This window comes from Gavialis gangeticus, unplaced genomic scaffold (assembly GCF_001723915.1).
Source record: "Gavialis gangeticus isolate Ggan-Ray unplaced genomic scaffold, GavGan_comp1, whole genome shotgun sequence".
Classification (NCBI taxonomy): Eukaryota; Metazoa; Chordata; order Crocodylia; family Gavialidae; genus Gavialis; species Gavialis gangeticus.
The window spans coordinates 124546136-124559408 of NW_017729022.1; the positions used below are offsets into that span (position 1 = coordinate 124546136).

The following is a 13273-nucleotide window of genomic DNA, read 5'->3' on the forward strand; positions in this document are numbered from 1 at the left end:
TGATTAGCCCAGCAGGGAATTGATAACAATGTTTATCACCCCATTAAGAAAACAACAGAGGGACATTACCAGCTACCTGTTGATTCTGCCTATTGATTCAGCAGGACCATAGCCAGCATGTGGTCTGCTAGCTAATACACAGACACCTCAAGGCAAGGCAGAGAAGAGGGGGGAATTTCTGCTTAGCAGGGAGTGGTGAGGGGGAGCAGCCCAGAGTCTTGCTGGAGTTGCAGCCAGGAGCAGAGGGGAGGGGCCAGCCCTGCTGTGGAGTGGAGAGCCCCACCCAGCCCTGAGAGCATGCCAGGATGCTGGGGGAGTCTGGTTTAACTTAAAACAGCAAAGGGTCTGAGACAAATATTGGATAAACCAGTTTGACCCAAATCAGTTAAGTCTGATACTACATTCAACCAAGTTTATCTCAAACCGGTTTCAGCTATTTTCAAACTGGTTTACGTGCACTGAACATCTGTTCTGTTACAGGTTTAAACTAGGTTCTGATCACTTAAACTGGTTTATGTGTAATGTCTGTCACTAGCCATGGAGTGGACGGAACTGCTAATTGTCCCTTGCCATTGTGTTCCAGGGCCAGGACTTTGTTTCTCATAATAGCAGAAACAAGGGGCCACTGGTAGGGTGGGCAGCCCTGGGCATTGTCTGGCTGCAATTGAGGAATCAGCTCCACAATAGGAAAGGATCTGAGAGTAATGGCCCAAAAGGCTGAGGAAGTGCAAGTAGCCAAGGAACCAGAACCTTGTGGAGGATTCTGGTGACTCATGGAAGATTAGAATAATGCTGATTAAGGGGCTAGCTTTGGAAACTTTTCAAGATCTAGTCCTGTTAGAAATCAGCCTTTGTGTTGATTTGGTCATTACTAACCTAGTAACTGGGGTTAGTACAGTGTTTTCCAGCCTTTTTTGTCTCACAGCACATTTACTTAAATAAAAAAGCACCACAGCACACTGGACGTGGAGCGGGGAAGAGGGGGTGGCACATGGCCAGCTGGGCACTGACAGGGAGGGGTGGCACAAGACCAGTCAGATGGCATTTTGGGCTGGAGCCACACCCTCTGCCTGGCTGGAGCCATGCTCCCTGTTTGTCTGTGTCCATAGTAGCAGCAGGTCGGGGTATGAGTCTAGCCCAAAGTGCCGTGCCACACCTGCTGTGGCACACTGGTTGGGAAACACTGGGTTAGTAAACCCTGCATAGCCAGAGATTCAAAGACAAATATTCAGAGGACTCTGGTAAGGATTCTCATGAAAGGTTAGGCGTAGGTAGATGAGAAGGTAAGAATCTGTACTTTCATGACTCCAGACCTGTGGTCTGTTTTGTTTGCATAATTCTTTTTGTCCTATGTAATAAATCCTTTTACTGCTTTTTTTTCTAACTGATTGCTGGTGGAGAGAGTGATTTCTGGGTGAGTGATATTCCAGGCTGTCACAGGGCACTAAGGTGCCTGCTCCTGTAAGAGCAGAAGCTGCCTAGGGAGAGGGCCTTAAGAGCCAGACAGAAGCCCACAAGTGCAGGTTACTAAGGCAACAGGCTAACAAGTAAATTAGCCTGTACCTGCACCCAGTCAGCTGATGGGAAGAGGCAGGGCCCTGGGCACATATAAACCCCAAGGCTGGGACTAGACAGGGAGTTCTCAGTCAGCAGCCAAAGGGGAAGAAGCTCACCAGAGAGGCTTGGCTGCCTGTTCTACTCCGGGTAGAATTAAGGGGCTCCAGGAGCTCACCAGAGACCCTGGCTTATAAGGCAATTAGTGCTGGGAGAAGTTTGATGTTTTAAAGGGACAGAACACACCCTGAACTGCTTATATTGTGTTATAGCCCAGGGGCTCAGATTTTAGTTGCTGTTTGACTGGTGGATTGGGCTTAGGCTACTGGGCAAGGAGGAGGCCTCATTGGGGGCCCACGACAGTGTGGGTACCCCAGTGCCAGAGAAGGGCGCGGTGATAAGGGGATGAGCAGACCTCAGCACAGAGGCAGAGTTGCGGAGAGCCCAGCGCCAGTGTGGGCGCAGAGACAGGGCTGCGGAGAGCCCAGTGAGGACATGGAGCCAAGTTATATCAAGGCCCAGGAGAGACAACGTCAGTACCATCTGCAAGGCTTGAGATGTGGTAAAGGGGTGGTTTTGGAGCCGTGCATCTAGCCCATAAGGCTGAGAGTGTCCCGTGAATCATCCATTTTGAAGCAGGACGCCAAGGGGTCTAAGAACCCACAGCGTTTAGTGGGGTCCAGCAAGACTGTGTCCAGACAGTAAGATCAAGGGCAGCCTCCCCATATCAAAATTACCAGCAAGACATGGCAAGTGAGAAAGTGGGTGCTTGTTGGGTAGGATTGGCACGTCAAGGAGCCCTAGGGCCAATCCTTGGGCCATCCCTGGGGACCCCATCCCATGACACAGGCTGACTCTCTCCATGGAGAGGGGGACCTGCAATTTCTTCCATAACCCACAAGTGAAGACCACTTGAGGCTAAGATCTGCTGGGTTAGGGCACTATCTCAGGGCAACCTCAGGTCTGTTCCTTGAGGCAAGTGACAGTGCAGTGGGGAGAAACTGAGCTGTGGGGGTTCCCTGTTAATGGATTTGTGACAACAGCAATAGAGTCCAGTTATTTAGGCATCATTCAGCTAGCCTAACTGCAAGACCATCCTTTTTCTTCCCGCAAATAGCCTACCTCACTACCTTCCAGTGTCTTCAGTGTGTGCCAAAATTAGGAGAGATATTCTACAAATAAGTCTTGTGCCCTCAACAGCTTGAGTTCATTCCCAGGGCACTATCCATTCTCTGTACTGAATGAGATCCTAAAGCAAAAATGTCATCACGTGGTTAAAGATTGCATCATAGTCTATGCATACAAAGCTGAATCAAGATTTCATTGACAACTTGGATGAAGGCATTCCCTAAGTTTTGAACGCTAGATTTTGAAACATTAACATTCTTTTAATATAATTTTGTCTTTCTTTAATAACTGTAAAGCCTTAATATCAGTTGTGCAAGAAGCTAGTCTTATACCCACATGAAACTTGAGAAGCCAATAATAGAATGAGATAGAGGCTTATTTGCCTTATGAAGCTTCACAGTTTTTGAAACAGGCTCACTTGTCACAGTTTAGGGATTTAACAAGAGTGTGTATTTTAGTGCAAAAATTACAAACAGTGGTACAAATGTCTTGATTTACAGTTTAGAAAAATAAATAGAAGAGTAGAGAGAGGCCACAAAATAAAATTAATTTTCAGAGTTCTTTTAGTTTTAAAAATCTGTTGTTTGTAATATGGAATTGGAACTTTAAAATATTTAGTTTGATAATGTTCCTGGTAATTAGAGTATATTAGATTCATTACTCCTGTGAAAATGAAAAGCTCTAATTCTGAATACCACTGAAGTGGAGAGAATGTGTACTATGCTGCTTATTGAAATAATTTGGACCCATGGTGCTTTTCTAAGTACTGCTTCTCATTTTGGTTTCTGACATTGATTTTGCTGTTTAATCAACTACTGTGTTTTCTAGCTGAGCAATGATTTTATGATGACAGCAGAAATAATGGGTGGAAATGAAAGGTCAAGGAAAGAGCTGTTGTCAAATTTCCAGTTAACACAGATGAAAATAAAAGGAGACATCTGCTTGGGTTGCTTCATGACAATTTCCTGTAAACTTGTATTTTGCAAATTAGGCTGAACTCAGCCTTTTTATAACTAACGTATTTTGATTTCTGAAATATAATCATCATTAACCAAATTTTTAGGTAGTCTTACTTAGTATGCCAGCAATACTAGCCGACACATTCATTTTTTCATGCAGATGATTTGGATTGGCTATTACCTAAGTCATGTGCACTAATACAGCAAATATGTAAATTTATTAGTGCAGTAGGATTAATTTAGTATTATAGAATGGCTAATTCTTGTTCACTAGAATCTAAGTATCTGGTTAAAGTAGTTTATTGATACTAAGCTATGAACTTGTTACTTCTCTTTGAGTTTAACACTGACAATATTATTTTGAGAGTTTAGCTGACAATATTTCACATTTTCAAATTTGGAATGTTTTTTATATTACATTATTAAACCAGAATTTTCACAGTTGCTTCTAATTTTGGCTCATACGGGTTGAAATAGATACTCTATGCAGTTGACACAAATGTTAAACCCCTGTATTAAATTATTTTACAACAGATTTTCTTTTCTTTTTTGCATGAGTTTATGCATCTGCAAGCTTATTGGCATTACACACAGTGTGAACATGCACTCTTTTCCTCTCTGGTTTTGTCAGCATTGGTAAATTATGATGTAAAATGTATGTAGAAAATGTTAATTTAGTTGTTTTAAATATTTTTCTTAAATATAAAATTAGAAATCTCATTGGTTAGAGCAACCATTTTCCACTTCCTTTAAAAATGAGCAGGCATCTGAGTAAAACAAACATGTCAGCTGCAAAGCTGTACTGAATTTTATTTTACATCTGTGCATCAGCATATAGCATATATAATATTAGTTTTACATTTTTTTCCTAAGATATTTCTTAAATAAGCACATTGCAACAGTAGTATGATGAGCAGCACAGCACAGATGGTCTTTTGCAGCCAACATGCATGTTTGACAAAAGCAGGCACCTTCACATATTTTACCAATGCATTTTTCTGTTTTGTTTTTCAATTTCAGGATCCATTTTGAAAAAGCTTTTGCACACTGGAAACTCTATAAAGGTATTTCTCTTAGACGATATGTTTAGTGTTTCTTGCTGCTTCAGTTTAACTGGTTCTGTAGAGTAATGTCTGTCAATCTAATGCATCTGTCAATCTAAATTCCAAATCTGCTGTAATCATTTTTCAAATGACTGTATACTGATTATTACAAAAGTTCCTGTAAGTGGTATTTCTGTTTTTAGTTCGCAATTTTTTTCCTTAGGTTTACAAGTTTACTTCATTATTGTAATATTTATGGGATGATTTGCTACAGCTATAATACATTTTGTTAATTCTGCCTCTGGAAAAGATCAGTTTCTATGGGTTAACAGATCTTCAGATATCCCTAGCCAGAAGGTTGACACATTACACTGTTAGTTTTAATGCAAAGTTTTGTTTTTGTCAGTAGTTGTTAATGCATTGTTCTTTTTCTCATTCAAATACCAAAAATTAGAATTCTACCATATTTATTAGCTTTCTTTGTTAAAAGTTTACTGAGGGTCCTGTATCATTGGGTTATACAAAATAAATCATAACATGAATAGTAATTTCATTAAGTAGAGTTTTTCAAGGAAATACCTGGACTACTATGGCAATATCCTAAACCCAATTGAAGTCAATGGCAAAACTCCCATTGATTGCTATCAGGGTCAGGATTTCACACCTGATGTGGTATGATATATCATCAGTTGCTGTATGCAGGAAGTACAACCACTCTATTTCCTTCAAGGATCAACTTTAAGGTTTTGAACCTTGCATGCAACTGAGCTAAATTTGGCAGATGCAGAATAATTTTCTGGAGTTACCATAGCTGTTTGACTCCTGGTTCAAGCTGAAACAGCATCAAGGTTGATCCAAATTGTGACAGCCCTATAGGGCAGAGGTTAGGCACATTATAGATGCAACATAATGCATCTGGGTCTGCAGATGAGCTGCTGGTTGTAACACTCCCACTGCTGTCACTTCTCCTACCATGCTTGTGATCCAGCCACCACTTCCTGTACTGCTATATGCTGCTAATTTCTCCTGCCACCACATTGCCACTGATATCCCAGTTTTGCAGGCCAGATGAAGTCATGTAGTGGGCTGGATCTGGCCTGTGGACTGTAGGTTTTTGACCCCTGCTCTAGGGAGCGTTTCTTTGGCTAGATGAAACTGCATCCTTATCCTTATCTCTGGTGCCGGCATACCCTCTACACTAGCAGTCAGTAAACTTTTTGAGTGGCAACCCAAAGACAGCTCATCTTAGGTCTGAGTTGGGCCAGCACCTTCTACCCAGCCACCATGGCCACTTCCCCTGCCACCCGACTACAGCACAGACAAAGCACCCTGCCTCCCAGCCGCAGCACAGGGAAACCCCCTGCTACCAGAATGCTGCTAAAGATACCTAGCTCCATGGGCTGGATCTGGTTTATGGACCTTAAGTTCGTAATGCCTGTTTTACATGGTTAAACTAGCAGTTATTATTCTCTGATTGTCTGGGGATGGTGGGAGCGAAATCACTCACCATATTTCTGGTAAATAATTTTTCAAATTTCTTAAAATTGTATCATCACTGTATTTTCAGGTTTATTTTAATATCACTTTACACAAAATTTTCTTGTTTTAGATAAGATGTGAAGGAATCCGATTGTATCTTCTTTGGCTTCAAGGACTTCAGACAAATTGTTCAGAAGAGCAAGTGTTAATTTTTGCATGTCTTGTGCCTGGTTTTCCACCTATTATGTCATCAAGAGGTGCTTGTACACTGGATACCCTCGTTAGTCCTCCTCCCAGTTTACTTGATGGTAAGTAAAATCATGAATATTCACATGACTAATGTATTGCACTCTTTTCATCTTTAAATCATAGAATTATAGGTATGGCTTATGGGGAAAATATCTAATAGGTCATTCTATATATCTTTGTACCTCATTGCATCTGAGATTTTGTATTGAGTTTATTATGCAATAAAATTATTTTTATAACACCAGATTCCCTCTGTTTTTGTAATGCCAGCACATACATTTTAGTTTTCTTACAGTTAGAGAGAGAAATAAATTGCCTAGGTCATCATTTCTCTGATTAATTTTGACCTGTCACTGAATAGAATAAGTCGTAATAAGTTCTATTCAGTATAAATAGCTGAACTTCAGCTTATTGTGGAAATAACACTTGTTGGTGTTTATAGGTAGAAAAATCATTCTTAACTCTTTCATACATTGTCATTAGACACCATCTTCAAGATCTACCAAGAGCACTTCTGTACATTCAGAGGTGAGGATATTTGGCCTGTGGCAGTGGGGGAAAGAAAATGCTTGGTTCTCTTTCCAGGATTACTCCTTCTTGTGCTTTTTGTGGATATTTAGGTAATTTGTATACTGCCTCTGTGCTGAGTCCAGGGCTGCTGATGATGAAATGAGCTCTACCTACTCACTACTGCTCCAGACATGCAAAAACCCAGCAGTTAGGCAGCATGCGGCATGGATCACACTCCCAAGCATCATTCTTAGGCTTGGCAGCAGTTCTGTGCTCAGCAGGGATACAATATACACAAATCCTTGTTCCTATTGGACTGGTGGAGTAAACAGTTCTAGTTAATTGGCTCAACTGAAAGATTCAGTAGAATTCTGTTAGTTAGCTGTGTACTTGAGGATAGGCTTTTACACACCTTTGCCGCTGCTAAATGTGTCATTTTTTGCCTGGGAACAAAAGCTGTCCCCACCTCTGAGGTCAGTTTTGGTCTTGCTGTGAGCATCATGCTACTTTCTCAGTGGTCTAGAAATTAATTTTTATCTTGGTACCAGATTGGTCTGGATGGTATGGATAGGTTAGTTTGTAAGGCTTTCATTTTTCTCAGCAGGCATCTGGTTTGGTAGTAGTTCAGGTCTCTGATAAATTTGCCTTGGGTTTGGGGGAAGGTATATCTCCTGAATAAGGAAGCAGAAGAGGGTTGTGGATTCTAGTTTCTAGTACAGCAAGAAACAGGCAAGGGGAGGAGCAGGGAAATGGCTGTGGCAGGTGGAGGAAGGGGCAGCTAGGGGGTGTGCGGAGCAGTGACAGCTGGGTGGGAGCTTGGAGCCTGCACTGGTACACCAGGGCCAGTGCCAGCAGGACCCAGAGCAGGGTGGCAGGAGCGTGGAGCCAGGCTGCCAGGGGCTCTGTCAAGGGACGGGGCTACCCATGCCGCCCTTGACGGCTTTCCAAAATTTGGTAAGCAGCCCTCTGCCGGAAATAATTGCCCACCCTGCTATATGGCCTTAATGTTAGTATATATGTGTGTTAGTATAAATGACTAACTTGTGTGGGTTTCTAAAAGGTACCAGTCACAGGTGTCTCAGTGTAGAGCACAAAAATTAAAATACCCTTATTAGAAAAATAATTTAATGGTTAATTGCCAAGACTCAAGACTTTTCTTTTCTGTCTGGATAAAGTATAGTAAAACATCTTTGCAACATGCACAGAGTTCTCCAAATCTGGGTTTTTGTGTTGCAAAGAGGGTAGTAAGTTCCACAGAATTTTGCTGAGAACAATTAGATCGATCCTAATAATGGATCAAGTGGAAATGCTGGAATTGTCACTTTGCTGAGGCTTTCACTTCAGGACCACTCCACACTGAGGAGTCCAAAGGGGAAAAAATGAGAAGATGAGAAGCACTGGGAGGGAGGAGGAAGAAAAAGGAAGGTTTTGTTTTGTTTTTTTTCTTTTTTGGGTTTTTTTATATCATGTTGCACGAGAAAGGGGCATCTGTGAGTGTGTTGCTGCTCTGGGCAAGCTCTGTGGTGTTCTTAATTATTTAATTAGGTATGCTCTTTGTAGATATCTATTTGCATGTCTCATCTTTGTTCTGATCAGAACATCGAGCCCAAAAGATAGATTAAGGGATTATGATTCCATTCACCTACTAGTTATTTCCTCCGATTTTATCCTTTATCAGATGTTAGTTATCTTGTTCTCTGAAAAGGTACTGCTTTTGGCAGGGCCTCATATTCTGTGGCATTCTGACCGAAATTCTATAAATTCTATGGCAGTTTCAGTTAACTTTTTTCTAAAATAAATATTTAAATTAAATTCAAAATGAATGTGGATAATGCCCTTGGCACAGTAGCCCTTGAGGTGCTCATTTTAATATTAAATTCAGTTTATGCTGTCAAAATTTATGGTGCACCAAAAATTATCATCCAAAAATTCCTCAGAGCAGGGATCAGCAACCTATGGCCCATGGGCCAAATCCCACCTACAGAACCATTGGATCTGGCCCGTGGAACTAGGACTTCGGTGACATTTGGCAGACAGCACCATGCTGCTGTGCCCAGGCAGTGGGCGCAGGGAGCTTTCCTGTGCTGCACCACAGCCTAATGGCGCAGAGAAGTAGTGGCAGCAGCCAGTCCTAGCACTGGTCCATCCTAGACCCAAATTGGGCCATTCTGGCCTGCTGATGGGAATCTGAGGCTGATTGCAGCTTCATAGGGATCCCTGTTATTTCACAATAGATGTCATTTAGAAGTGAATCTAGTTTCATGGCAAGAACTGATCATTCCCATGCAGGACATTCATACTCTGCAGTGCAGTAACACAAGGCAGTAGTGGTGGTTTGTAATGTAGCTGGGTTCACTCCCTACTTTTAGGTGGCCAACCTTTGAAGTATGATATTGCAGGCACTGACTTTCCCTTTCATTTTCTATACATGTGCTTTGAAGGTAAGTGTTTGGTCCAATATAACTCCGAAGTTTACAGGGTTCAGGTGATTAGTCAGTGGGATTCCATCCCAGGTGATTTATTAATTTCTGCTTGATTTCTCTATGGCATAAGTGAAAGCCTGTGGCCTATGTCTTGAGTTTGCGCAAAGCTGGCTCTTCTTATTATAGTAATGTAAGAAGCTGCTCAGCACACGTTAGTCAGTTCTCAGCAGCAGCAAAGTCCTTCTCTAACAATGTGATACATAGATCATCAGTGGGAATCCTAGTTTTCTATGTTTAAAAATCACAAATTTGCTGATGAATCCCCCCAAATCTGTTTTTCCACAATTAAAATGAAACACCACTATGTAGGTATGAGTTAAACGCAATGTTTTACTGATATATTTACAGTTTTAAAACAAGTTGGAAACCTACCAGTGCCTCAGTCACTATAATGAAATAAATTCTAAAAGCCTATAAATTTTGGCATTTGATTTTGGGTTTTAGAAAATCAGAGCTCCCACACCCCCTTCACCCACCAAGACGTGGGTTCAGCTGCGGCTATCCTCCCCCGTTGCTTTGTGGCAATGAGGAGCCCTGATATGCTGATGCCTTGCCCATGTTATTGCTTCTTGCTCCCAAGCCACAGCCCTGCAGCCCTGCTGGTGCTCCTCATTCCTGACCCACAACCCCCTGGCCTTGTTGCTTCTCACTCTCCACCCAGAGCCCACTCCCCCAGCCCTGCCAGAGCAGGCCCCCAGCTGCCAGGGCTGTGGGGTGAGGGACTTGGGTCTACAGTCCCCTGCCCCCACCAGCAGCACCTGAGCCCTAGCTATTGCCTGTTGGTGGCTGCTGTGGCCAGAGCAGAATGCAGAGCCTGGCTCCCCCACAGCTGGAGCGGAGCCTGTGGGGGTTAGCAGATATGGGCTGCTCTTTGTGGGCTTGGGGCTCCCCACCCTGCTGCCCTCCCCCAAGGGGCCTCTGCAGCCCAGTGAACAGGACCTGTCGTGGCGGGGCAGGACAGGGAGGCTCTGTGCTGCTGCCTGGAGCCCTGCACCAACATGGTGGTGAGGCACCACCTGGCAGCACTGGAGGTGGTGGCAAGGAGTTGTTCCCTCTGCTGCTGCTGGGTAGGCAGTGGGCGCTTCACTGTGGTGGTGTGTGGCGTGTGACTTCTGGCAGCAGGAAACTTCCCTGCTCCGCTCTGCTGTGCCAGGTCCTGCCTGCTGGGCTGTGAAAGCCCCCAGGGGGAGGGCAGCAGGGCGGGGAGCCCTGAGCCTGCAGCTGTCAGCCCGCATCCACCCCTGCTCAGGCTCTGCTCTGTCCATGCTGCCTGTGGGCAAGGGGCAGCCAGCCTCTGTGCTCTGCTTCAGCTGGAACACCTGCCACCTCCCACAGGAAGCAGCCAGGGCTTGGGTGCTGCTGGAAGGGCAGGGGCCTGCGTCTGCTTCTGCCCCATGCACAAATCTGGGGGGCACATGCCCCCATGCCCTCTTAGGGGTGTGTGCAGAGGTGGGGAGCTGACCCCACTGCCACCTCCCCTTTAGATGAGCTCCCCACAGCTTTGTCCTGCTCCCTGCCTAGGCACTGCTGCCTGGCCCCAGGCCTCATGCACTGCCCCAGCTGGACAGAGCCCCCAGCCTCAGCCCTACCTAACTCCCTCCCTCACTATGGGAGCCTCAATCCCCTCTCACCCAGACATACCTATGGGGAGTTGCAGGTGGTGTTTTCCATGCTGCCTGGCTGCCATGTGCATGTGTGAATGCACATATGCAACTGACGACTTCTGCCTGATCACCTCCTTCTGCTCGGGCCTCCCCCCCACCCAGCACCTTACAGGCTGGAACTCTGTGAGGTTGCAAGGGGAAACCTGCCATTTCTGATGTTTTTCTCCTTTAAAGGAGAAATTCTGCATTTTTCTTCATTTTTTCATGGCAAATAGAAAACCAGGATCCCTAATCATCAGCATATGTGAAGCTCCTTGTATTGGTTTGTATGGGTTGATTGTTGTTAATGTTAAAAAGGATTGGTGCTAGTATGTATACCGGTTTTCTGTCATCTCCAGCAGCACTGTTTCTTGCACAATTCTACATAAAAACATCTAGTCTTCAAAGAGATTGGATGAGCTGCACTAGATGATAGTCATGTGTTATATCACAGATTTTGGCAAGCAAGTTTCAGTGGTTGATTGTGCTGTATGCCACTGATAGGGATAATAACAGGTGCTGTTTTTTACACCGATCTCAAATCCATCTTTTGCATGCTGGGTGATATTTAGAATTTGGCCAGTACAGGACTTGCCTGATCTAAATCTGGTTTGTTCTGGTGTTAGATGTCATGCCATATGAGGTGAAAGGTGATTGGGAATAAGGCATTCATAAAGCTGATAAAGATAGCATACAGTTAACACTGGCCTCAAGTTCTCTCAGCCAGAGGCATCCTTCCCTGCCTTTAATAGAGCTGTTATACTATTATATGGCCGTGTCCCCATAGTTTAGTTATTCTAAGGGTGATGAGCAGTTGTTAAAAAGGTGTAATTCTTGTAACTTGGTTATGGGACCAGAGTGCTTGATCTGCTCCGTGCGTATGTCATAGAATTCAGCTGTTTTGCCATTTTTTCAAGTGTCTTATTTTGGCATCAAATTCATCCATTGTGTATGGCATGCTAAATTGATTTTCCTTCAGATCAGTTTGCCATTGAATCTGTATTTTAGCTTGTTTGTTTGAAACTTTATCGTTAACTATAAGCTGATGAGCCACCTGGTTGGCTGTGCTGTTGTATTTCTGTACTTTCTTTGGATCATTACTCAGTTTGTGAATGGTTAACCACACTTTCCTGCTAGTATGGTTCATATCTATTCCTTTGATCAATTCTTTCCATTTCTCTCTCCTTTCTTCTTGGAACTTGTTAGTTTGGACTCCCCCTGCCACAGTACTGTCTTCTGAGAAAAGGATATCTTTTGAAACATTTGCTGGTATTTTTTGTATTTGATGGCTAGCATGGAAGGTAAACCCTGATATATACTATGGATGTAAATATCATTAAAAAAAAATATCCATTTAACCTCTTCTAATTATATTGGTTAAACAGTGAACCAGTAACATAGCAGCTTGGACATAGCTGGTGCTGGGAGCCCCTCCTAGAGCCCTTTGGTGGGGTGGGTGGGGAGGAGGTGGTGACAAGCCCAGTCAGACAACACAGCCCATGGGAAACCCCCTCCTCACCAACCTGGGAGTGAGGGAGCACCTGTGAATGAGCGGCTAACTGCTTAATTGAGGAGTCATTAGGCCACCTGCTGTTTTCCTCTTTAGTCTCAGGCTACTGGTCCTTATTGCCCCTCCCCACTTCCTCTCGTCTTCCCTTCCTCCCTCTTGCCTGCCTTGCCATCTTCTGGTTCCTGCTGGGGCACTGTGTGATTTCCCTTCCCTTCCCCCTGTTCCCTGCCATACTGTATCCTATCCTGTACTAAATGATAACTGGTAAGCTAACCGGTTATCACTGGGCTTATTGGTTAAATCAGCGGTTGTCAACCAGGGGTACGCATATCCCTAGGGGTGCTTAAAAAGGTTGTAGGGGGTATGCAGAACTAATATGGCCGATTAAATGCCGTGTGCAGCTGCAGCACAGCATGCAGGCGGCTAGGAGAAAGCAGCCAGGTCTGGCTGGTAAGTGTGCTGTGAGGGAAGGGGTCTGGGGGGGTGGGGGGGCGCAGCGCAGATTGAGGCCCCTGTGGTGGGGAAGGGGGCAGGACGTGAGACTGAGTCGCTGCACACACCTGGAGAGGCATGGGGGGCATATGACCCCAGATCTGTGCAAGGGGCAGGACAGGCTGCTGCTGTGGCCTGGGGCCAGGGCTGTGCTGGGCTCTTCCCGGTGGGGGTCTGTGCAGCACCTGCCCCAGCCCCACTCCCTCCCTTACCATGGGGGCCT

The 13273-nt window shown here is 44.4% G+C and overlaps 1 protein-coding gene across 2 annotated transcripts in view; it reads left to right on the forward strand.

Moving 5' to 3' along the window:
* The window catches only part of RALGAPA2 (Ral GTPase activating protein catalytic alpha subunit 2), a 437386-nt gene that overhangs the window by 86997 nt on the left and 337116 nt on the right, over positions 1 to 13273 (forward strand). For both annotated transcript variants that reach the window (XM_019516125.1, XM_019516126.1), the window contains exons 5-6: positions 4662 to 4705; positions 6294 to 6471. In XM_019516125.1, coding sequence (XP_019371670.1) covers positions 4662 to 4705; positions 6294 to 6471 — 222 coding nt within the window. The remainder of the gene's footprint in view (positions 1 to 4661; positions 4706 to 6293; positions 6472 to 13273) is intronic.